We start from the raw sequence: 26760 nt of genomic DNA, 5'->3' as shown, positions 1-26760 counted from the left end.
AACCTCCTGCGTCCCTCCCTGGCCCTGATCGTGCACCAGTGGGGGCCGGACTGGCTTGTGCCCTCTTGCAATCCAGGACCCCTCTGGAGATGTTGGAGAGCCCGTTTCAGCCTGATCCTGCACAACGCAGGAGCTGCCCCCTGTTGGTCAGTGCGCTCCCACAGAGGGAGCACCTCTCAGCCAGAAGCCAGGCTCACGGCTGATGAGTGCAACGGCGATGGCGGGAGCCTCTCCCGTCCCCAGTGCACGAATTTCGTACACCAGGCCTCTAGTTACCAAATAAAATACTAGCAACTTAAATCTTACAATGGGTTAAAAAATTTCATCATGACCAAGTAGAGTAAATGGTAAAATTTTTTTAAAAAAAGGATTTAACATTAAGAAATCAACTGAGCCGTAGCCGGTTTGTCTCAGTGGATAGTGTTGGACTGTGGACTGAAGGATCCTGGGTTCCATTCCAGTCAAGGGCACATTCCTCAGTTGCAGGCTCTATCCCCAGCCCTTGGTCTGGGTGTGTGCGGGAGGCAACCAATCCATGTGTCTATTTCACATCAATGTTTCTCTCTGTCTATGCCCCTCCCTTCCATTCTCTCTAAAAATCAATGGAAAATATCCCTGGGTGAGGATTAACCAAAAAAAAAAGGAAAAAAAGAAATAAATTGAATTCATAGTTAAAAAACTTTCTGACAAAGAAAACTCTAGATCTAGATGGCTTCACTAGCAAATTCAGCCAAACATTTGTGGAAGAAATAATACTACCAAATCTTTTACAGAAAATACAAAAGAAGGGAACACTACCCAATTCATTTACGAAGTCAGCAATAACCAGATACCAAAACCAGACAAAGGTATTACAAAAAGGAAACTATATATGAATATCGATTGCAAACATAGATGCAAAAAAAAAAAAATTAGAAAGTTGAATCGATTAATGTATTAAAAAAAGGTAAAAGTCAGTGGGGTTTATCCTGGGAATGCAAGGCCACGAATATATTTTAAAATCAATGTAACTCCCCATATTGACAGACTAAATAAGAAAACTGCATGAAGTCCTGGCCTGGTAGCGCAGTTGTTTAGAGCAGCAGTTGCCAACCTTTCAAACCTCACGGACCACCAGTGATCCGCGGACTACCGGTTGGTGATTGCTGGTTTAGAGGATGGTCCTAATACTCCAAGGTTGCAGGTTTGATTGCTGGTCAGGGCACATATAAGTATCAGCCAATGAATGCACATATAAGTGAAACAACAAATCAATGTTTCTCTCTCTAAAATCAATCAATAGAAGTTTTTGAAAAGAATTTTAAAACAAGAAAATTGCATGAACATTTCAACAGATGAAAAAGTATTTGACAAAATTCAACCTTCATTCATTGTAAAAACTGTCAGCAATCTAAGAAATGTATGGAACTTCTTTAATGTGATAAAAGACATCTACAAAAAACATACGGTTAACATCATACTTAATGGCGAGATTGAGTCCTTTCTGCCAAAGATTAAGAACATAATCAAGATGTCCAACTCACCACTCTCATTAAGCATTATATGAGAAATCCTAGCATGTATGTTAAGACAGGGATAAAAAGGGCATAAGATTGGAAAAGGAAAAATAAATTATCTCTATTTGCAGATGCCATCATTTTCTACATAGAAAATCCTATGGAATAAAAAAATCCTAGAATAAATAAGTTGTGCATATTCACAGGATTTCAAATCTATAATAATAAAAGCATAATATGCAAATCAACCGAATGACCGAACAGCAGAACTACTATCCAGACGACCTTCTGGACAACCACGCTATGACATGCACTAGCACCAGGCCAGCCAAGGAGGGTGCAATGAGATTGGTCGGGGGGCCCTGCCATCACCCCACGATAGCCCCGCAGAGGGAGGCCAAGACCAGAGTGATGTCCGACTGCCCATTTAGGCCCGATCCCCAGTGGGATCGGGCCTAAATGGGCAGTCGGACATCACTCTCACAATCCAGGACTGCTGGCTCCCAACTGCTTGCCTGCCTGCCTTCCTAATTGCCCCTAACCGCTTCTGCCTGCCAGCCTGATCACCCCCTAACCACTCCGCTGCCAGCCTGTTTGCCCCCAACTTACCTCCTCTGCCGGCCTGGTCACTCCTAACTGCCCTCTCCTGCAGGGTTGATCACCTCCAACTGCCCTCCCTTGCAGGCCTGGTCCCTCTCAACTGCCCTCCCTTGCAGGCCGGGTGCCTCCCAACTGCCCTCTCCTGCTGGCCATCTGTGGTGGCCATCTTCTGTCCACATGGGGGCAGGATCTTTGACCACATGGGGGCAGCTATATCGTGTGTTGCAGTGATAATCAATCTGCATATTACTCTTTTATTAGATAGGATAGAGGCCTGGTACAAGGGTGGGGGCCAGCTGGTTTGCCCTGAAGGGCGTCCCGGATCAGGTGGGGGTTCCCTTGGGGTGTGGGGCAGCCTGAGCGAGGGGCCTGTGGTGATTTGCAGGCCGGCCACGCCCCCTGGCAACCCAAGCAGAGGCCCTGGTATCTGGAATTTATTTTCCTTCTACAATTGAAACTTTGTAGCCTGGAGAGGAGCCAAGCCTGGGGCTCCCTCCGAGGCCAGCAGCCATTTGTGTTGGGGTTATAATTGAAACTTGTTGCCTTAAGCGGGTGGGCCCAGCCAGGGTGTGCAGAAAGCTTTGCTTCCCCTGTTGCCGGCAGCAACCCTGGCTTGCTCTCTCAAGCTCCATTCTGCCGCCATTTGTTTGAATTTGTTTACCTTCTATAATTGAAACTTTGTAGCTTGAGTGGAGGCTAAGGCCTGCAACGGTATGGAAAGCTTGGCTTCCTCTGTTACCTAGGAAACCTTGCTCTCTGTGGCTGTAGCCATCTTGGTTTGGGTTAATTTGCATACTCGCTCTGATAGGGTGGTGGGCGTGGCGGAGGTATGGTCAATTTGCATATTTGTCTATTATTAGATAGGATTGGAGGTTACAATGCATATCTCCCACCATTGCTACTAGGTTCCTGGCACAGAGATGGGAGCTATTTTACTATTTTAAATATTTTTTCCTTAGTATATTCTTTAAAATAGTAGTATTTATACTCGTCAATTACTTACATAAGATAGTGTTTCTTAAAATAGTTCTAAATGTTCCCTTAAAGTGATCTGGACATAGTCTGGAGCCAGCTGAAAATTTTATCTTATATTAGTTGTATATGCTGCATACAATATAACCATATTTAATAGTAAAATGTTAATCTTCAGGTAAAATTGGCATACCAAAATAATATGCCAGTTTATACTACAACAGGGCCCTCGATACAATGCCTCATATTCATAAGCACACCTCAGGGTATCTTAGATTAGACAAGTCTGGATAGCATACCATGTAAGTTGAGTTGCATGTGGTAAAAAGTCAAGGAAAAAACAAAACTACTCCATCAGAAATCTAGAAATTCCTACAGTCAAGGAACACTGGAAAAAAAATTAAGGTACCTACCTGTGCATTTTGTCCTGAAAATTAACTTGCAGACCTGCTTCAAGCGAAAAAAGCTTCAAAGCCAGTCTTACAGCCAGAAAAATAATAGTGTAAAGCCATAATTATGAAATCTAAATTTTAAAACTTTACCTGTTTCCTTTTTATTATCAGAAGTAGCATCCAAAGTAGTTAAGGTAGTAGAGGTGTTTTTATAAATATCATTACTGCATGCTCCAGAATCATCTTCATCAGATGAGAATGAAGATAAATGTTCTAAGTTTTTAAGTTCATTATCAGCTTTTTCTGATGGACTGTTACCCCCTGTTTCAGACACTAAAGGTGTGGGTATTGTAGATGAAGTCTTTGGAAATGGTGGGGGACAAAGTGTACGGACAATCTGGGTCCCTGGTCGTCGAGTCCTGTTAGGCATTCGTACAGCAAGAGTGGAAAACTGCTGCTTGGGCCCAGATTTCAAAAAATCTAAGAAAGACGCAATAAATCCTGTTTTGACTTCTGGCTGTTTTTCCTCTACTTCTTTGATCTTCTGTCTCATTTTTTCTTGATGCTGATAAACATCATGGCAGCCTTCTGAGGGAGGAGGAGTATATGGCAAATATATATCTGTTCCCCTTGAATTTTGGCGTTTTCCTTGGATAGGTCTTTTCAGCTGTTTCAGATTACTGTTCTCTTCCTCTTTAGTTTGCCCTTTCCCTTTAGTTTTTTTCTTCTGAAGGTTAAAATGCATTAAATCTTGGTTTTCTTCTTCAATCTTGACACTGATAGCCTCCCCAGGTTGGGCCATGGCCAACAGTGCAAGTGCACTCCTTGTCAGATTCACTGACACACCACTGTCATCACCCCCTACAGTGAATTCACTCTCCGATGTAGCACTCTCTCCACTTATACTTCTACTACTGGAAACGAACTCTTGGTTTCTGTTATTATTTAATGAACTATCAACAGGAACTTCACAATCATCTTCAAAGTCATGATTGGTAGCAGGCTGTTTCTTGAATGGGCCAGACCTTTGCTCCTGGACTTCATGACTTGGTCCAGTCACTGGTGAAGTTAGTTTAGATGCTTTATTTTGACCTGGTGTTTCAATGTGCTGTTGATCAAGAGTCATTTTTGACTGAAGGGTAGGTACTGGTGAAAGGTTTACTGTAACTTGACTTCCATTTAAGGAAATATCATTTATATTCTGTGGCTTTCCTACTGTAGCTGTTATAGAGTTAAAATCTGAACTTACATGCCCGACATCTAATGACTGCTGAAAATGAGATTTAGAATCACCATCTTCAACAGTTGGAATGGTTTCATTTGAAGTTGACTTGGAAAAATCAGGTGTAACCCCACAAGCTGCTGCTGTAGCTGCTAAGATATCATCCACATTTGATAAAATATTTCTTTCATCATTGAGAAGAATTGCCTCTGGGAAACATATTGATCCAAGGGAAACAAAATGATTCTTTGAATCATGTTGATTTGTTTCACTAAAATGGCCCTTTGTTGTTAGATGTTGTTGTAAAGGTTTTGAAGACTCAGAGAGGTCCATTTTCATAATTTCAGAATTTTGAGTATGGAGTTGCTGCTGAGAATGATCACCATTGCTCTGAATAATATGACTATCCATTTGAAGAAAAGGATGCACTATTTGTTGAGGACTTGGAACATGATGTAAAGACGCCTTTACCTGTCCTAAACCTGCCTGCAGCATTGACTGCTGAAGAATTTGTAAATCACAGGTAGAATCTAAAAGGATCTGTGTATTAGGAAGAGATGCCTGATGGCCCTGCCCTAAAGTATGATTTGGAATTTGAATCTGAGATGATGCATTAATTATTTGATCATGCTGCTCCTGGACTTTGACATCATGTACCTTATGTATAAGAGAATGCTGCTGAGAGACCTGCTGGTTTAGGTCTTTAGTATTCAATGTTATTTGTGGAGTTTGCATTAAATCAGTTGCCTTCTTAATATCAAGGGCTGCTGCACTACTGACTTGGCCAATTTGTTGGTTAAGTTGTGCCACTGAACCAACCATACTTTCTTCTTTTTTTGAACTTTGTAGAGCAATCCCAACAATGTGATCTTCAAGATGGGAATTACTTCTGATTACGCTCTGAGAGTATCTGTCATCTGCCTTTGACACCTTATAAGTTGATTCTTGAACATTAATTTCCCCATCAGATAGTCTTTGGGTTGATGACTCAAGAGATACTTGTGGCTGTAATACCTGTAATTCTTGCATTGGAAAATCTTCTTTTTGCTTTGAAGATGTATACACATTTGAGTCAAGTTTCCTTTCAGCATAAGACTTTGGATCAGGGGAAGGTATGCTATTCTGTAATGTCTGACAATGAGTAGAGGACGTAAAAGATGATGACTGGATGGCAGGCAAAAACTTTTGGGACTGGGGAGATGATGACCCTTGAGCTTGAGCATTTTGGGAAGAGTGCATAGAAATAAAATTCTGGGTTGTGCTAGATTCTGGCAAACTCTGAGCCCGAGAGGCGGAAGAATAAGAAAGAGAAGGAGCTGTTAATGTTAGGGACTGCCCCGATGCATAGTTTTCTGAAGGACTAACAACGGACAAACCTTGTGATTGAGATGAATAATTAACCTGTGTCTGGCTAGCTGGTGATAAACCCTGAGAATGACCAGATGAGTAACTTTGAGACTGGCTAACTGAAGATAGATCTCTTGTTTGAGCAGGGTAATTCTCATTTGTAACTGAGGATAATACCTCTTGCTGATTAGAAGAATAATTAAGTGTCTGATTTTCAGAAGTTACAGTCTGAGATGAACCAGAAAAAGTCATTGTTTTATATAAGGATGGCAACTTTTCAACTTTGCTGGATCTATAAACCTGTGAATGGACAATAGATGGCACATTATGTGGTTGTACTAAACCATAATTTTGGGACTGACTAACTGATAAAAGGCTTGGTAGTTGTGCTGTAGAATAAATTTGTGCTTGGCCTGATATTACAGAACTCTGGTTATGTAAAGGTTTGGAATAGCTTAGTGTTTGCACAGGAGGAATTATACTTTGAGGTTTGGGGTTCTTAGTTGATGTGAGTGGTTGCTTTGCAGAACAGCTTTTTACTAGTATAGTGGAAGGAGGATACCCTGATGATGGAATTACAGATGAATAAGATTGAGCAAGTTCCACTGATACCTGGGAGGTCTTCTGCTGCAGTCCTCCATTGCTCACCGGAGTGGACTCTCCAACTGGGCTACAGGATAAAGATGACTGCCTGCTTGTTTCCTGAAAATTAACTACATTTGCATTTGATAGATAACTATGTAAGGAATGCTGTGAACCAGTCAGTTGTGCCTGAATAGACTGGGTACCTGAAGGCCGCTGATGGTGTTTAATAACACTACATTCTCGAAGAGCTCTTTCAATGGAAGCAGTAGAATTAGTAAAAAGAGTTGAACTGTAGGCTTGAGGCATTTGCTGGGTTCCCCCAAGTGCTGAAGGCAACAAACTGAACTGAGGTTGTAAAAGATGGGGTGCAGATTCTTGAGCTGAGCGATATGTTGAGGACTGAGGTGGTACGCTATTACATAACACAGAACTGCCCAGGCGCTCAAATGCCAAAGCAGTTGGAACAGTTCCCTGGGAAGTTTTGATTTGTAGCAAAGGGTCATGAGGATTTAGAATTCCATTTGATGTAGTGTTAAAACTTGAATCCTGAAGCACCAAAGGTGAGGTGGTAGCAAAGTTTCTATTGTTGAAGGTGGTGGGATGCTGATAAGCAGAGAGGGCAGAAGGTGAAAGTGTTCCAGTGGTTGGCAAAGGTCCAGTAACGAACAGCTCAGTTGCTGCTGAGGAATGCATACCTATGAAGAGAATACGTGAAGATATTTATGCAATTACTACAAAAATACACATATATTTGTTTTTATAGTAGATACATATATAACATTTGCTCACTAAAAAGCATGTAAACAATACAAGGGTATATAAAATGGAAAGTGATAGTTTCTAACAACAGTTCTACTTTTTAGAGAAGATTCTGAAAATTACATTTTCAAATAGCTAGCTTTCTTAAAGCAAAACAAAATTACATTTATCAGCAACTTATACCTATAATTGTTATATAAATGTGATTATAAATAGTTAGACAAGGCCAATTAAGAAACCAGTAGCCCTAGCTGGTTTGGCTCAGTGGATAGAGTGTCGGCCTCCGGACTGAAGGGTCCCAGGTTCGATTCTGGTCAAGGGCACATACTCGGGTTGCGGCTCGGTCCCCAGTTGGGGACATGCAGGAGGCAGCCAATCAATGATTCTCTCTCATCATTGATGTTTCTATCTCTCTATCCCTCACCCTTCCTCTCTGAAATCAATAAAAATATATTTAAAAAAATAAAAAAGAAACCAGTAAAAATGAGTCCTGGCTAGATGGCTCAATTGGTTAGAGCAGTGGTGGGCAAACTGCGGCTCGTGAGCCACATGCGGCTCTTTTGCCCCTTGAGTGTGGCTCTTCCACAAAATACCACAGGTGGGCGCGCACATACAGTGCGATTGAAACTTCGTGGCCCATGCGGAGAAGTCGGTTTTCAGCCTAGGCAAGTCTATTTTGAAGAAGTGGCGTTAGAACACTCAAGGGGCCAAAGAGCCGCATGTGGCTCGCGAGCCGCGGTTTGACGAGCACTGGGTTAGAGCATCATCCCAATATGCCAAGGTTGTGGGTTCAATCCCCAGTCAGGGCACATACAGGAAGGAACCAATGAATACATAAATAAGTACAACAACAAATCGATCTCCCCCTTTCTTTCCCCACCCCGACCCCACTCCTTTCCACAATCTCTAAAAATCATTGAAAAAAATACCCTTGAGTATTAACAAAAACAAACTATAAAAATGCACAATCTCTAGTGATCAATTTACCCAATGCAAAATAATAATGCACAAACTAAAATATTCATAACATTAAAATTGAAACTAAATTTTCTACATTTAACATGATAAATAAATCTCACAATTACAGTAAGGTTAATACTGCAAAGTTTCTCTTATCAAAATATATGCACTTTAAAAATCTCTTGCAATTCAAGTTTTGATGCCCTATGAACAATTTCTAGTAACAACAGATGCATGTTTATCATAAAAGGCTAATCAGAAATTAATAAAGTACTGTCAAGAAGAAATTGTTAACATTTCAGGACAGCATTTCAGCCATACACAGCTAAAGTAAAAAAGTATATGCCCTTCTCATCCAAAAGTTCCACTTCTAGAAATTTATCCTATAGAAATAAGTGGACACAAAGAAATCTGTACAAGATATTCATTACAGTTATTGTACATAATGAGTAGAAACAACCAAATGTCCATCAACAGGGGATTGATCAAATAATGATGGCATATCCTAATAATATTATTGCTGTAAACATTGATAGGTGGATATATGTTTTGATATACAAAGATATAAAAAAAGGGTAAATACCAAACTGTTAAATCTTCTCTAAAAAGTGGGATTGTTGTTAGAAACTATCACTTTCCATTTTATATATCCATGCATTGTGTTGTTTTTTTTAAATATATTTTATTGATTTTTTTTTACAGAGAGGAAGGGAGAGGGATAGAGTTAGAAACATTGATGAGAGAAAAACATCGATCAGCTGCCTCCTGCACACCCCCTACTGGGGAGGTGCCCGCAACCAAAGTACGTGCTTTTGACCGGAATCGAACCTGGGGCCTTTCAGTCCGCAGGCCGACGCTCTATCCACTGAGCCAAACTGGTTTCGGCTATACTTGCATTGTTTACATGCTTTTTAGTAAGTTTCCATTAAAAATATTTTTTCCACTTTGGAAAAATTGGGGAAAACAGATTCTCTAGCCCTTTCAAAAACATTCTTCTCTTACTTCTTTCCATTAAATGTCAAAAAAGTATTACTACTACAAGGACAGAAAATATCTAGTTACACTTAAAAGAATAAATAACATTTATAATTAGTGGTTAAAATAATATTACCATAGGAACTAGAATAGAAAGACTAACTGAATATGTAAAGTTATTCCAGGAAACAAAAGATGAAGCTATTGTGTTTTTTAATATTCTGTTTTATTTTACACTAAACCAGTGATGGGCAACCTTTTGAGCTTGGTGTGTCATACTTCGCCAAAAAACTATGCATAACTCGGGTAGTGTGTCACTTTGAGGAAAAAACTAACTCCAAGACTCTAGTCGCAAATGTTTCATCCTCAGGAGCAGCAAACGTTTCATCCTCGGCATGCGGCCGCATGTCATCAGAAATGGCTACGCGTGTCAGTGCTGACACGCGTGTCATAGGTTCGCCATCACTGCACTAAACGTTACCTCCTTGGAAGCAGAAAAGACATTGCTGAGGCATATTAAGAAGCTCTATTAATGTAATTTACATCAGAATAAAATAGTTTCCTATAGCTATCATTTACAAATGTTTTCTCAAATATGCTATGACATTTCTTATTCTTTAAAATAAAACCTTAAAAACGAACCTTCCCGTTATCCTGCAAAAAATAAAAACATACAAATAACTGGGGGTGAGAAACAGTTGAAAAATAAAATAATGAAAATAAAATTTAACCTTTTGCACTCGGATGTCGAGTGTGACGTGAAACGGTTAGCATTAGAATAAAGGAATCGAGAAAAAAGCAAGCGAGTGCAAAGGGTTAAAAGTACATATAAACAAACACAATAAGAGTGGGGCAAAAGTAGGTTTATAGTTGTATGTGAACGTTTATTCTTGTATTATTATTTACTAGAGGCCTGGTTCATGAAATTTGTGCACTGGGGGTGGGGAGGGGTCACCTCAGCCCAGCCTGCACCCTCTCCAATTTGGGACCTCTTGGGGGATGTCTTACTGCCAGTTTAGGCCCTATCCCAGCAGTCAGATATCTCTCTCACAATCTGGACCACTGGCTCCTTAACTGCTCACCTGACTGCCTGCCTGCCCCTAACTGTCCCCCCCACCGACCTGGTCACCCCTTACTGCCCCCCCCCCGCCGGCCTGGTGGCCCCCAACTGCCCCCCCGCCCCCCGCCGACCTGGTCGCCCCATGTAGCCTGCTGTTCAGTTGTTTGGTCATCCCTCACTAACCCCCCTGCCAGCCTTGGTCACCCCACACAGCCTGCTATTCAGTAATCCCTCTGGTCATTTAGGTCGTGACGGCCACTGGCTTTTTATATATTAGGATTAATTATTGTATTATTTTCCATACAAACAATTATAATACCTACTTTTGTCCCACCTTGTATGATTTTTATTAAATAATGATTCAATCTGTTTAATTAAGGATAAATTTATATAACTTTAATGATGAAATCAGTCCTATGATTTTATTTTATCATATCAGCTACCCAGCTTGCAGTTGCTGACATAAGTGAAATTTAATCTTTCACCAAAAAATAAAAAACACCAAAAGTAAAAATAAAAAGTGATGAATGTAAATTTACTAAATGAGGGGGAATTCATTCACAATGTAAATGTATATAAAATCATTACAAGGTATATTTTCAATATCTTATAATTTTATATTCAGTAAAGCTAAAATTAAAAAAAAGAAATCTAATCTCTGCTCCTCTCAAGTAGACAAGAACTACTGTTAGCCCTTAGACACACAGGTTTAAACTACATTGGTTCACTTACATACGATTTTTAAAAATAAATACTGTAAATGTATTTTCTCTTCCTTATGATTTAATAACATCTTAATAACACCTTCTTTTCTCTAGCTTACTTTCTTTTAATGTAGCACATAATACATATAAACATACAAAATGTTTAATTGACTGCTTACTTTATTGGTATGGCTTCCAGTCCACAGTAGGTTGTTAAAAGTTAGGTTTTAGGGGAATCAAAAGTGCATGCCCAGCTGATATGGTTCAATGGTTGAACATCGACCTATGAACCAGGAAGTCATGGTTCAATTCCAGTCAGGGCACATGCCTGGGTGGGCTCAATCCCCAGTGGGGAACGTGTAGGAGGCACCTGATTGATGATTCTCTCTCATCATTGATGTTTCAATCTCTCTTTCCCTCTCCCTTTCTGTCTGAAATCAATAAAAATATATTTTTTAAAAAGTTATTTGCGCCCTAGCTTGTTTGGCTCAGTGGGTAGAACGTCAGCCTACGGACTGAAGGGTCCCAGGTTTGATTCCGGCCAAGGGCACATGCCTGGGTTGCGGGCTCGATCCCCGGTGGGGGGTGTGCAGGAGGCAGCTGATCAATGATTCTCATCATTGATGTTTCTATCTCTCTATCCCTCTCCCTTCCTCTCTAAAATCAATTAAAAAAAATGTATTTTAAAAAAAGTATTTGCAACATAGCAAATATAATGAATATTGTAATAACTATGTATGATGCCAGATGAGCACTAGAATTATTAAAGTGATCACTTTGCAAATTATATAAATGTCTAATCACATGTTGTATACTCTTGAAACTAATATACAATAATATTGAATGTCAACTGTAATTGGGGAAAAAAGTAAATTTTGCTCTTAAAAAAAGTTATATGTGGATTTTCAACTATGCAGGGGTCAACACACCCCTAACACCCATTTTTCAAGGGTCAACTGTACTTAAGTTGCCAGATAAAAACTTTATTTCTAGGGTTTATCTTTAATAATTATCTTCTTTCTTCAACTTGTTGGTTTTTATCAGAGTGCTAAAACTGAATTTCTGCTAGTGAAATTTATTGAATTTTGTCCACCTTAAAATTGTGAAAAATTCCAGGTTTTAAAGTTCACTGGAAAATCAATAATTAACTTCACTCTCAGCCACACTACCATAATGACAAGGTCCATACAAAGTATATTTTTACAAGACTTAAAAATTCTGAAACAAAGAATCACCTGTCTGCCAGGATGGAGCCCTGAATTGTGGTAAAAGAGTAGTTCCTGAAGAAACAGCCTGAGCTGTTTGAGATTCAACAGAAGAGAGAAAGTTCATTACTGAAGATTCCTTAGTGTTAGTGCTGGCACTGTTCACACCAGTATCAAATATTCCAGAAAGACCTACATTTGAAGATAAAATATATCCCAAAGTAAAGATATTATTAATTTAAAATTATATTTCTGATCATATTTTAAAAAGGACTCTCTGAAATTTGAGGCCAAAAGTTCTACAATCCTAAACTGTGTTATTTTGAAATAGCAAACAAATATTAATTTGACTACGCATAGTTATAATTTAAAATCTATAAAGATGCATGAAAAAGATCTCCCAACTAATTAGTTATGTTTATATTCCTTATCAATAAAAGACATAACTTTTAATCTTATTTTTATTTTAAAATTTCCCATGACACTGTTATGTCCTGTGTACATATTCATAACCCAACATGTGAAAACTGATTTTTTTCCTTATTCACTAAATGTACCCAGATTCATGTTATATTTCACAAGAGAATTTTTACCGGTTGGCTGAGGTGTGGTAGGATATCCAGGAAGTTGATGAGAGGCTGCAAAAGTCTGTTTCTGAAGGCGATTTGTTTCAGAGAGTGAGGGATGTCCTTCTTCAAAGCTTAAACTAGAGGATAATAAAAATAAGTGACTAAAAACACAATGCTCAAACCATATGATCAAAAAATTTCTAGAAAAAAAATTTCTAAAAGAGCAATTGTCAAAGGTAGCAGGTCTTTGACTATAAATTCCTGTTCTATAGACCAATAGATCAAGCACAGTCTGACAATAATGTCAAAATGGGGAAAGCACATTGAAGATATACAAGGAAGAAAAATGACACATAATATTTTCTTTAACTCAACTTTTACCACCTACAAAGTCCTTTTACTGGGAGAGGTAAAACATGGTACAGTGGGAAGAGCAATATCCCACAAAACAGGACAGCTGAATTCATTGTCCAAGCTCTACTACTGGCTTACAGTGTGACTTCAACAAGTGATTCAATTACTGTCAGACTAATCTCCTCATCTGTATGACTAAGGGACTAGATAAGATAATTTCCAAGGTCCCTCTAATTTTAACATTCTATATAATATCAGATCATTCAAATAAATTGATCATTAATATTATTTCCCAAAAGCTTGAAATTACATTTTGAGTCATTTAGAAAAAGATGTTTTCTTCCCTTGATTTTTATTTTCAATATTTTAAACCCAGAGAAAAAATTAAAATAGTATAATGAATAACCCACACACCTGTCACCTAAGATTCAACAATTGTTAACATTTTGTTATCTTTCACTACACACACACACACACACACACACACACACACACACTTTTTTTTTTTACTTAACTTGAAAATAACTTGCAGACATCACGACACTATATCCTTAATTCCTTCAGTTGTATCTCCTAGGACAGTGATGGCGAACCTATGACACACGGCCGCTGAGGCGGCCACATGCCGAGGATAAAACATTTGCTGCTCCTGAGGATGAAACATTTGCGAAATAATGTTTTTTCCTCAAAGTGACACACTACCCGAGTTATGCTCAGTTTTTTGGTGAAGTTTGACACATCAAGCTCAAAAGGTTGCCCATCACTGTCCTAGGAATAGAATATTCTCCTATATAACCAGTAGTAGACTTGAAGAACTTTAACATTAAGTCAATAATAGCATGTAATACAGAGGTCATAATTTCCCCTAATTATTAGCAAAATATTTGGAAATTTTAAAGCTTTTTCAATGTAGGATCCAATCAAATTCAAGAATGGCATTTGGTTGTACCTCTTTACATTTAGTTTAAATATATATACACACACACACATATACATACATATATACATACATACACTAGAGACCCGGTGCACGGGGGTCCCTCAGCCCAGCCTGCGTCCTCTCGCAATCCATGAGCCCTTGGGGGATGTCCCACTGATGGCTTAGGAACTAAGCCGACAGTCAGACATCCTTAGCGCTGCTGCAGAGGCGGGAGAGGCTCCCGCCACCATTGTTGCGCTCACCAGAGACAGCTCCTGCATGAGCATCTGCCCCCGGTGGTCAGTGTGCATCACAGCAATCAGTCATTCCGCCGTTTGGTCAATCTACATATTAGCCTTTTATTATATAAGATTTTTTATTGATTTCAGAGGGAGAGAGAAACATCAATGATGAGAATCATTGATTGGCTGACTTCTGTACACCTCCTACTGGGGATCAAGCCTGCAACCTGGGTATTTGCCCTGACCTGGAATCAAACTGTGACCTCCTGGTTCATAGGTTGATGCTCAACCATTGAGCCAAGCTGGCCGGGCATCTCTCTTTAAATTTAGAACAGTGCTTCACCCTATCCTTAATCCCAGATCCCGCTGTCTTAATTTCATGACACAGAGTACTTGAACTGTATGTATGCTATCCCAAATTCTGGATTGGTCTGATTGCTACCTCATGAGAAGTACATAGTGATGTTTTTTAATTATCAAATAACATGAGAAAACACACAATGTCAATTTGTCTCATTATAGGTGATGCTAAACTGAAAGGTAGTCAGATCTCTCCATCATATGCAATTTTGAGGTATTATTTTAAGGCTGTGTAAATACCTTGATCCCAACAGCAATGGTTTAGTTATCATTCACTCATGATCTTTAACTCAATTATTGCATTGAAGATTAGAAATGGTAAGTTTCTAATTATACCATTATTTCACATTTAAAAGTTAGCATTCTTCTGTAAAATAAAAATGAGCCTTTTCTGCCCAGCCAGCATGGCTCAATGTTTGAGCTTCAACCTATGAACCAGGAAACCAGGAGGTCACGGTTCCATTCCCGGTCAGGTTGTGGGCTTGATCCCCAGTGGGGGGCATGCAGGAGGCACCAATGATTCTCTCTCATCATTGATGTTCTCTCTCTCTCTCCCCCCCTCCCCTTTCCCTTCCTCTCTGAAGTCAATACCTACATACACACACACACACACACACACACACACACATATATATATATATATATATATTTTTTAAATGAGCCTTTTCTGGATAGCAGAGGTTCACTGGAGAAAGATGTCCTCTGCAGTGTGTGAGAATGACTCAGCACAGGAAACCGTGGTGGTTGCCCTCCAAGCTCCAACCCCAGATCCCCCAAACCTGTCTTCTTATTAACACAGTCCCAGTCCACTCTGCCCGGGCCCAAGAGACAATGGACTCTCCATGGAGCCAGATCCCACTGACAGGTGGGAGCCTGGATCTCAAACAGGCACAACAGCGGACACTGTGCTTTCGACTGTTCCAGAAGAAACCTGCTCCTGTTGCCGGAGACAGAACACACCCAGCCCTCTCTCAGAAGCAGTCAGAGAAGAAGAGGTTTCACAATGTGGACAGTGTGGGTTCATCACTGAAGAATCTGAGCCTTGCTTTTCATATATCAGGTGGAAGGAAGGCCTACTGTGGGAAGAGGATACTCTCAACGGGGAGGACTTCCTGGAGAGGGAGGAGAACCAGGAGGCTCCAGGGGCGTGCCCTTTGCTCCCTCTCGCTCTTCTGAGAAAACCAGGATGGAGACCTGAGTTTTCAGCACTTGTGGACCTGGCATGAATCAAAGAGAGACAGCCAACCCAAGTCAGTGAGTGAGTGGTGAGCGGCAGTGAAGGGACTCGTGAGCATCAAGGGTGTATTTCACAGAATTGCAGGGAGAACTTAGTCAGGTCTTCAGGACAAATAGATTCCTGACCTCTTTCTCTTTGTAAAAGTGCTATATTTTTTCACAAGGAATTAGAAGAGTTTCAGTTTTTTGAAAAGAACCTTTACAAAGCCCTAGCAAAATCTCCAATGGAGTGGTATTTTTTATCCATGAGAGTGAGTGTTCTCCAGACAAGGGACACTGGTCAGTTTTATTACATAGACAGAAACTGAAGCCAAGCATCACTGTTTTGATCCTGACATTGACTCAGTACCAGCAGGAAATTCTATGTCCTATGCACCTGTAGGCCTGCTAGAAAGTTGCGGTGGGAGCCGATGAGTCAACACTGTCAAGGGGGCTTTCTCTCTTCAACCTGATGGCAGCTCTAAGTAAGCAGGATTCTTGCCTTAGAATAGTTTGAGCATAAAATCAGGATCATTTTACCATTCCTTCCTTAGAGAGGTCAATGGGGCCACCACCTGTTGCAGACCTGTGGGCTGCCCACTAGGGAGCCATTTCCTCCTTGCTACCTGGGTGGCAGAGCCTTGATTGGGTTGCCCTCTTCTTAGGGTTATGTCCTTTTTAGGACCGTGGGCTCCACCCAGCTCTTTGCTGGCCGACTCTTTGCTAGTGTAGGCCATTGTGGGGGCCTCGTCTTACCTGGAGATTGTTAAGTGTGGGTGGGTTGTGCTGATTCTGGCCAATGAAACCTGGGAGACATCTGATGAGGGACATGAGACAGGATACTGTGAGCAAACGGGAATGGCAGAGGGAGAAAATAGAGAGAACCTGAGTCCTCAAAGACATTTTTCAGCTGCTCATGTAAGTAATCTTGGATCATTTCTACTTTGGAAGCTCTTATTGTGAGAGGGAATGATTTATCCCTGTTGCCCAGGGCCACTTGGTTGGGTTGCTGTTATCGAATCCTGCTAACAGGCAAATGAATCTCCTCTTCAGCATCTATACTTGCCTTCCTGCTTGGAGAACACTTGGGAGAAGGTATCACCAAGCAAAGGCCCCCTCAGAGGGCAGATCTTAAACCAGAGCCTTTCAAACCAGGACATGAGGCAGGGTGGAGGAGAGGCAAACCCCACTCCCCCATAGGACTGGAGCACAAGGACTAAAGCCACCACCCAAGGAGCTGAAATAGACTTGACTTCCCATCTTCAACTTTGGAATTCATGGGAACTTTTCATTCTATTTCCTAACATTTTTTTCTTCACATATAACTGATATTTCTGATATTTTTCCTACTTTCTAGTTAAATGATTTAACCCCACCCCCACCCCCACCCCCCCTCAGCACGTTGTCCACATAAAGCAGTTGTGCACGGACCCGGGCTGCATGCCACAGGTAGTCCCAGAGCGTGTGGATAGCACCTGCCAAGGTCCACACAGTGATTGTTGCAAACACAAACGGGGGACAGAGCAGTAGAAAGCACCTTGGGTGGATGTAGCAACTTTCGCTTCCCCTGAATCCTCGACCAGGAGAGTCTGGGCAGGTGGTGGTGACAGAATCCAGCACAGACCACATTCCTGCCTCAGGTGAGGTCTGTAGGTGAATTCCCAGGTTGCATGAAAAGGGCCCAGTCATCACAGCTGAGAGCTCAAACTTGCCCCAGGCCATTGTTCAACAGCAGGGACAGTGTCCCTTAACTGGGCTTCAGTGACCCTGGCTGGCTGTGGTTCAAAGCAAAAGGATGAATTACTGACCTTATATGGGGTGATTTTTCCTGTCTCTCCCCACCCAGACTGGCCTCTCTGTGTGAAGTCGAACTCTCCTTTCGTGAAAGTCCCTAGAATGTCAGCTTGGGGAGGCCAGGACTTTGCCTGTCCTGGTCCCTGCTGGCTTTCCACTGCCCAGAACTGTCTGGCGCCTCATGTGTGTTTCATAAGTATTTCTGAATGACTAACTCTGATGTGTTTGGATTAGGGATGCTTTAAAGGCCACACTACAGTGGGAGAGAGGAAAGTGCCCAGAGCATCTGGACTCTGAACAGAGTTTAAATGGCAGGAATAGAGAGAATAAATGAAGATGGAGCCTTGGAGGGTGGCAGGAAGGAGCTGCTGGAAAAGGCAGGGAGCCCCACTCAAGTTCTCAAGAACCATGTGGGAGAACACAACTCATCTTGACTGGCGTGGGAACTTCTGCTGGCTTGGTCCAGGGTCCAGGCCAGGCAATGCTCTGTGGGCCCAGGACAGAACTGGGCTCCATCCCCTTAGCACCCTACTCATGGCCTGGCCAGGACTGAATCTGATGACAAGATTGTCCTTGTCCCTGTTCAATTACCCGAAAATCTCCAGGGGTAGTTTCCAGATCCTGGAGGAGTGGTTGTGAGTGATTCCCAGAGACAGGAGGTGGTGGGAGGTACTCTGTTAGGCTCAAACACATCCTTCTAACACAAGAAATTTTAGGCCGAAACCGGTTTGGCTCAGTGGATAGAGTGTCAGTCTGCGGACTGAAAGGTCCTGGGTTTGATTCCGGTCAAGGGCATGTACATTGGTTGCGGGCACATCCCTGGTAGGGGGTGTGCAGGAGGCAGCTGGTCGATGTTTCTCTCTCATCGATGTTTCTAGCTCTCTATCCCTCTTCCTTCCTCTCTGTAAAAAAATCAATAAAATATATTAAAAAAAAAAGAAATTTTAGGCTCACCTTATTTTTCCTGTACCAGACCTGAAATCAATCATTTCTACTAGGAGCCTTTTTAGTGGGCATTGGCATTTAGAAATCAAGATCTGAGTGTAAGGTGTGTTTGATGCCTGAGGTTTCATTTGCTTTTAGGCCCTTTTGGTGGACAAAGCTAGTCTTTTAAAATACATGAGTTCATACTGACAACTCTCATTCAAACCTAATATAGTATTCCTCATCTTCCCTGATTTCACATATGTATCTCCCTTTTCTAAGGTTGGAATCCTAATTCACAACTACATCAATATATTTCTCACTAGCTCTATTTGAAAATACTATAATGTAACCTCTACCAAAAACAAATCTACTAAGTAAAGGTCAGTATTTCTTCATAGTGCTTTCTGTCCCAAGATTATATCCCACTAAGTGTATATAGTTAGAATACTGATTCAAAAGTAATATATTACTGTTATGGCTACCTTATAAATTACTTGTAGGAATTACATTTTGTTTGTTTGAAGATTCAATTTTAGGATTATTTTAAAATCTTTTTAAATCATGCACGTGTAGGGTCCCCTACACACTTTCGCTTTCGATCACGGGGGAGCTGGGTGCCTGAGCGGACAGGCACCCAGCTCCCCCGCTTTTGATGGTCCGCGGTGGGACGTGAGCTCGCTGCCCCAGAGGCCCCTTCTGTGCCGCAGCACAGCCATGGCGCAGACGCTGAGCTCGCGTCGCCAGCGGCGGCTCGAGCTCAGCGTCCCGCCAGCCCAATCGGCCACCCCGGCCACCCCGAGTCCCGCCCCCCCCCCCCCGCGCCTCCTGGCCAATTGCGGGCATAGCAAAGGTACGGTCAATTTGCATATTTGTCTATTATTAGGTAGGATCTTTTTTGTTGTTGTTAATCATCACCCGAGGATATTTTTCCCAGGGAAGAGGAGAGACAGAGAGAGAGAAGCATCAATGTGAGAGAAACACATCAATTGGTTGCCTCCCACACACGCCCTGACCAGGGCTGGGGATTGAGCCTGCAACCAAGGTACACGCCCTTGACCAGAATCGAACTCAGGACCCTTCAATCTGCAAGCCAACACTCCATCCATTGAGCCAAACCAGCTAGGGCATAAAAATCTTTTTTTAACTTTAAAAATAAATTTTATTAAAGTATAATTTACACACAATCAAGTACACCCATTTTTTAAAATCTTCACCTGAGGATATGTTTTTATTGATTTTAGGGAGAGAGGAAGGGGAAAGGAGAGAGAGAGACACACTGATGTGAGACAGAAACATCCATAGATCGGCTGCCTCCTGTACCGCCAACCTAGGTATGTGCCCTGACCAGAATCGAACCCACAACCTTTTGGTGTATGGGTAATGCTCTAACTAACTGAGCCACCTGACCAGGGCAAGTACACCCATTTTATCACTTATTTTGATAAATACATACACCAATATAATCACAATCCTAACCAACTTTTCCTTCACAACAAAAGGTTTCTCATGACTATTTGCAATCAATACCTTTTCCATCTCATCCCCAGACAGCCACTGATAAACCTAATGCCTATATTCTTTTGTGTCTGGCTCTTTTCATTCAACATGTTTTTGAGATAAATTCATGGTGTTGCATACATGAATAATTCATTCCTTTTCAATGAGTTGTATGAATACTAGTATATCATAACATGTTTATCTAGTCACCTGATGGACATTTGGGTTGTTTCCAGTTAAGGACTACTATGAATAAATAAACCTGCTTTGAACATTTGTATATATACAAGTTTTTTGTGGACATACGTTTTCATTTCTCTAAGTTAAATATTTGGAGTGGGATTACTAGGTGAGAAGGTAAGTGCATGTACTATTTATTTCACATTACCATTAATAATGAATGATGAGTGAATATTCCATTTCTGTTTTATATTCTTTTGACCATTTGAACTTTTCAGTCTTCTTAATTTTAGACATTTTAAGTAGGTAGAGGTATCTCATTGTGGTTTAATTTGCATTTCCCTAATAACAAATGCTGAGGAGCATCTTTTTATATTTTTATAGGCTATTCTTTTAGTTTCTCTTGTGAAGTTTGTTTAAATTGTTTACTCTAAAAAAAAAAAAGTGGTGGTTATCTGTCTAATTGGTTTGTAAGAGGTGTGTATGTGTATTATATAAAGTCCATGACAAGGACTTGAGATTTTCCTCTGGAGAAACATTGGGAGGTTTTAAGCAGGGTAATGACACCACCTGATTTATATTTTGAAATATTAAACCTGACTGTTGCATGCTTAATAAACTCTAGAAAAGCTAAGGTAGAAGCAAGAAAAGCAAAAGGAGGCAACTGAAATAATCCATGTGGGAAACCATGGACATGGAGATCAGATCAGCAGGATTTACTAAGGGAGTGGATATGGAAGGAAAGAAATGAATCATAGATGGCTCCCACCTTTTAGGCTTGAGACGCAATAAAAGGTGATATTTACTGAGGTGGGAAAGATTAGAGAACCAGGTTGGTGATTAGGGTGATATCCATGTTTTGGACATATTTGTGTTAAATACCTCTTCAATATTCATGTGGAGATAATAGTAAGCAACTAGGTATGAATCTAGAGATATAAATTTGAAAGTCATTTGATATACAGGGTAGCTTCACTTAGGATGACTTAGGAGGCTACCATAGTTATCCAAGTGAAAAATAACAGTACCTTGAATCAGGGTGGAGTAGTGGGAACAGAAAAAAAGTAGACAATTTCAATATATATTTAAGAGATAAAAAAGTAGTAGCACACACAACTCCCAGGTTCTGGCCTGAGCAACGAGGGCGAGAGGTGTGACTGAGATGGACCTCACTATACAAAGAAGAGGTGGGTGGGGGGGAAGCATGAGCTCTTTACTAAATGCCCATTACATACTCAAGTAAAAGCTCGGAGAGAGGTAACTGGATATGGATTGGGTGCTCAGAAGAGGTCTGGGCTTTAGCCACATGTATCCCCAGAGATGATATTTAAAGCCATAAGCATGGATGTTATGTCCTTAGGAGAAAGCACAGAATGAACAAGAAATCGTATCAGTCCCAAGTCCTGAGGAAATGACAACATGTAGAGATTAAAATAGTAAGGACTAACGAAGAACAGGGAAAAGCAATGGACCAGAGAGGAAAATACAGTGCTATGGAAATGAAAGGAAGCTTGTTTCAATTGGGGGGGGGAGGGTGCGGGGGGGGGGGGAAGGTAATGGTGACAAAGAACAGCGAAGTAAATATATTAATAATGGTTAGGTTTCCAGGCCAGCTACAAAAGCTCATTTACCATGAAGTAGTTAAGTACAGTAATTAAACATGCAGGCTCCAGATCCACTACTTACTAGCTATGTCTCTATGCCTCGGCTTCTATTGTCACTAAAAGAAAGTAAAAATAATACGTTCCTCAAAAGATTGCTGGAGGATTAAGTTGTGTGCATGTGTGTACTAGTACATCACTTAAAACAGTCAGTAGCTAGCACACATTAGTTGCTCAGTAAATGATAGTTCCTATTACTTACAACATTATTTCTATGGAAAACACTTTCTGAACAGAAGTTTATTTAAAATAACCTTAGTAATTTGGGATTGTCCTTACTCCTCATAAATTGTGATCTTACAAGGTCTTTTTCAAAAGCCTGAGGGAAATTCTAGCTTTAAAGCTTACTCAAAAAGTCCTTAATGTAGTAGCTGACAATTTTTAGAGAAGCTAATCATTATCACACTCACTACACGTGCTATAATCAGAAAGAACTTACTAGGAAATTCTAAAAACTGGTGGCAAAAAAAAACCCCTGGACTGTTTCAAGTTAGAAAGGCAAAAATACAAATATAAATCATTGTAAAACAAAATATTTCCGTTTAGTCACTTTCTGGTGCATATTCAAATACAAACATCTATCATCACCATGATAAAACTGCTATCTCTTCCTGTTCAGTACAAAATATAAATAATAGAGAAAAGGCAGCAGGCCTGCAGTTTCCTGATGTCATCTTATTTCCAAAAGCATGCGAAGGTGTTTATAGTATCTAAAATAGTCCCACAAAAAATACTTCCAATTCCATAGTGATAGGCAAAAATATGCTCATTTGGTTCCTAAAACCAACTGAGAAAAGCACAAATAAATCGAGACTAATATGACCAGTCCTTACCCCTGAACTTCCATGTACCTAGCCTGTATTGTTTTAGAAATATTCAGAAATCTCTATTTACACCCTATTTTAAGGTAAAGTGCTGGTGTTTCCCATTAGCTCTTTATTTTTCAATGGTTAAAACAACAGAAATACCTATGTCTGATGGAGCGGCTATATCAAAAAAGCATTACTTTAAACTCATGAAAAATTATTTACCATGCTTTTCCCTATCAATGATGAAAATGTTCCATTTCAGGACCAAGCAGACAGAAAGTAGGATGTTAGATCCTATGCCAGTAACAACTGAATGTCATTATCATCTGTAAGCTTCTGAATAGGTTACTGGAAACAAGGTGGCAGACAAGCTAATTCTTTATGGATATGTATCCACATTACATCATCACAACTAATACTCATTTGAACCTTCAAGAAGAAAGTGCCACAAAGGGAAACAAAAACATTCAACTGATAACTTGAATTATGAGAAAGCTCTTTAAACTGTTATAAAAATATGAACAGGCTTCAGAAAATGCAGAATACTGAAAGACTTACGAGCATTATTTCAGATTTAGTATTTTCTATATAACTGAAATGAAAGAGGGCACTGCACAGTTTGAGGAATAAAACGAGGTACAATGAAGAAGTGTGTGTAGCCCTGTACAGATGGCCTGATCCTAACACAAGATGTTAACAAAGCAAGTTGGTGGGGGAGGGGGAAAGCCTGCATTTTCTATGCTATAATTTTGCTGACCCCATCCCCAGAATATATTTTAAGGGGGGGGGGGGGGGACTTAGCATTTAAAAATCAGTAACTTCCAATGAACAGAAAATAAATTTATTTTAGATTATGTGTTCCAAATGAATCTACTTACTGTTTTCAAATGTGTTTGGGAAGTCATTCTTTGTTATTTTGATAAACAACATTTGGAAAATATGACAAGTAGATTTAGTTTCTTGCCTCAGAAGTATTCTGCTAAAAGAAATAACAGAAATAACTAGGTAGCATTTACCTAATAAAACATTTTTTCATTTAAAACATTAAAAATGCTGCACAAATACCTATCATTGCTGTCCACTGAAGAGAAAGTAATTTTAATTTGTAAATTATCATTTTCAATGCAAAAGCTACTTGAAAAATGATAAGTCAAATTACCACCAAAATAATAATAGTAATGGGAAAGGCACCAAACATCTCTCATAAAACTCCTTAAAATGGTTTAATTGTATATAATACAAAGTTATGACTGCTTGTGACTATTTTTTTCAGCATTTAAGTATTTATCTCCAAATTGGCACATCACTTTTTTTTTTTTTTTAAATCTCAGTTCTTTTAAGCAAAGGCCCTAAAATTTTCTAAGGAAGCTTATTTCCCTTTTCTTGAACCAGATTTTTCTCAATTTCTCATAATCATCCCAAGGTACTATCTAAAGACAAAGATCAGCTGATCTTCAGACCTATTTTCCAAATCGTGAACGTGGAATTTTCATAAAAACAAAGATAACCTAGAACACTGTAATATGTAAAGTAAAAAAAAAAAAAGTTCACTTCTGTCTTGACAATAATGAAGAAATCTGATGAGACAAAGCCACGAAGCTTCCTGTCGGTAGTTGAGGATGAAGTCATTAGCGACCCAGGATTCCCGATCCCGGTCAGCAGAAGCTGCCCCTACCCCCCAGACCCAGCATTGTTCGCAGAGGTGCTTTCAAAACACCCCGCTCACCGAGCGCCCCAACCAGGCCACGCCTTCCAGTTATCATTCAAATGACCGTTTCACAAAGTGGCACTACCACGCGTCTCCCGGGAGCTTCAATATCTAATAAGAGTCAATATTTCAGATTCCCTCGGTTATGCCAGAGAGCAACGATGAACTCTTGAACCCCGCGCTACCATAAGGGCCAGAGCTCCAGAGGCCGAAATGGAGAAGCACGCTCCTGTTCTTCCACCTTTACGGCCTGCACGGAAGCCCCCCTCCCATTCCTCCCCAACTTTGAGTCTCCCCGAGACCCCGAGAGATTCCTTACTTCTGCTGCCGTGGAAAGGGAAGAAGACGGAAGAGTAACTTTGAACGCGTGGAAGAGAAGGAGCGTGATCTTGGCCAGCACCGCAAACATATGTCACCCGGCGCGGCGCGGCGTTCGCGCGCCACCGGGACCCCTCCTGGGGCCCCACGCCGCAGGGCTTCTCCCGCAGCCCAACCCTCCTGGGTCCCCCAAAGTCAGCGACCCGGCTCGGCGCCTCTTCCTCCCCGGTCTCCCCCACCCTCACACTGCCAGGCCCCCCAGGACCACATTGTCGGTTCTAATACAATGGAATGTCACAGCCCCGAGCTCCTCGGAGCCCCCCCTCCCCCCTCCCCGCGGAGGCACTCTCGGGTCTCCGTGAGAGCCCAGTTCAGCCACGAACCCAAACTTCACCATGTGAGAGCCCAGGACCCGGGAGGGGACGACGGAACCCACGAATCCCGCCCAGCCCTCCCTTCTACCCACCGTCCCCCACTAGTCCCAGGCGCGAACCCCGCACGGGGCGCCCCCGCCCACCCCAAGACCCCCGCAGAGGAGTCCTCAGCCGCCTCTCCGGCGGGGGGGAGGGGGGGAGGCGAGGGGAGGGCTCCCCACCCGGCCCGGACCCTTGGGCGGTGCTGCAGAGGGCGAAGGCCCCAAACGCATCCCCGGCCTTGCCTGGCCCACCAGTACCCCGCCGCCCACCCTCCCTACCTGGCCTTGAGGCTGGGGCTGCTGCAACTGCTGCCGCTGCTGCCGGCGGCGGCCGCCGCGGCTCGGGGTTCGTAGGCCCAGGCGGGGGCGGGGGGTGGGGCGGGGGCGCTGGAAGCGGGGGCGGCGGGGGGCGCGGGCGGCGGCGGCGGCGGCGGGTCGGCGAAGCCGGAGGTCGCGTAGTTCCTGTCCATCGTGAGGGTGGCGGAGGAAGGGCGGGCAGCAGCGGGGGCTCCTCCAGGGCCCCGTGTGAGGGGAGTGGGAGGGGTGGAGGGGGTGGGGGAGGAAGAAGAGAGGGAGGCGGCGGCGGAGGGAGCTGCCCCCTCACATGGCCCCGGCGGCGGGCGGGCGGAGGTCGCGCGGGCCGGTGGGTGCCTGGGGATCCTGGGCCGCGGCGCGCGGCGAGGCCCCCGCGGGGTGTCAGGGAAGCGGCGGCATCCGCGGCCCGGGCTGGCGGCGGCGGCGGCGGCTTCGCCCCATGTTGGTGGATTTCCCAGGATGCACCTCCCGCCCCTCCGCCCCGCCTCCCCCCTCCGGCGCCCCGCGCCCGCCGCTCTCGGCCGAGCGGGCTGCCCGCGAGGCCTCTGCCGCCGCCGGCCGCCTCTCGAAGGCTAACGTGGGGGTGAAGGCTCGAGGCCTCCCCAGCCCAGCCAGCTCCGGGGGGGCCCGGAGGGGCGCCCGCCAGCCGTAGCCCGCGGGCCGCGAACTCCCCGCCGCCGGCTGCTCCGGGGAAGGCTGTCCGCTCGCCGCGCCCCGCGTGGGAAGGGGCCGCGCCCGATGGTCGCGCTGCGCGAGGGAGGGGGGTTGAGGGGAAACAGGGTAGGGGGCTGCGAAGGGGGGAACCCGGTCACGCGTTGCCTGGAGGTCGTTGTCTGGCCCCTCGAATTATTTTGAGTGACCCCGATACTCAGTTCCCACATCGCGACTGCTCTCCCTGCGCCCGGTCCCAGACCAGACACAGCTGAGTGGGCTGTTGTGCAGTTCCGTTCACTCCCTTCCTGCCCCGAGCTGCTGGGTTAGGGGACCCTTTTCCTGCTGTTCGGGGCGGGGGGTGGGGGGGGGATTTCTATTTAAAGAGATTCAAATTCAAATGTATTCTTTATTTTCAATCCTCCATGAAAGGACCTTTCCCAGGGGTTCTTATTAACTGTCCCCACCCCCCACCTCGGGGATTTTCTCATTCTGGGTTTTAGAATCTTCTATCCCAAGGTAAATAGTGCCTCTTCATTAATTAATCCA

At 42.6% G+C, this 26760-nt stretch overlaps 1 protein-coding gene across 4 annotated transcripts in view; it reads right to left on the bottom strand.

Annotated features, from left to right (window-relative positions):
* QSER1 (glutamine and serine rich 1) overlaps positions 1–26010 on the bottom strand; it is a 62639-nt gene extending 36629 nt beyond the window's left edge. For 3 of the 4 annotated variants that reach the window (XM_079789314.1, XM_079789312.1, XM_079789313.1), the window contains exons 1-4: positions 25525–26010; positions 12871–12983; positions 12308–12469; positions 3611–7309 (exon numbers count right to left, since the gene is read on the bottom strand). In XM_079789314.1, coding sequence (XP_079645440.1) covers positions 3611–7309; positions 12308–12469; positions 12871–12983; positions 25525–25715 — 4165 coding nt within the window. In that variant the 5' untranslated portion in view covers positions 25716–26010. The remainder of the gene's footprint in view (positions 1–3610; positions 7310–12307; positions 12470–12870; positions 12984–25524) is intronic. The other variant, XM_079789315.1, reaches the window with a different exon arrangement.
* Positions 26011–26760: the final 750 nt, after the last annotated feature.

The sequence above is a fragment of the Cnephaeus nilssonii genome, assembly GCF_951640355.1.
Source record: "Cnephaeus nilssonii genome assembly, chromosome: 13".
In the NCBI taxonomy this organism is placed as follows: Eukaryota; Metazoa; Chordata; class Mammalia; order Chiroptera; family Vespertilionidae; genus Cnephaeus; species Cnephaeus nilssonii.
Note: the sequence above shows the minus strand (reverse complement) of the source record. Positions and strands in the feature narration are given on the sequence as shown.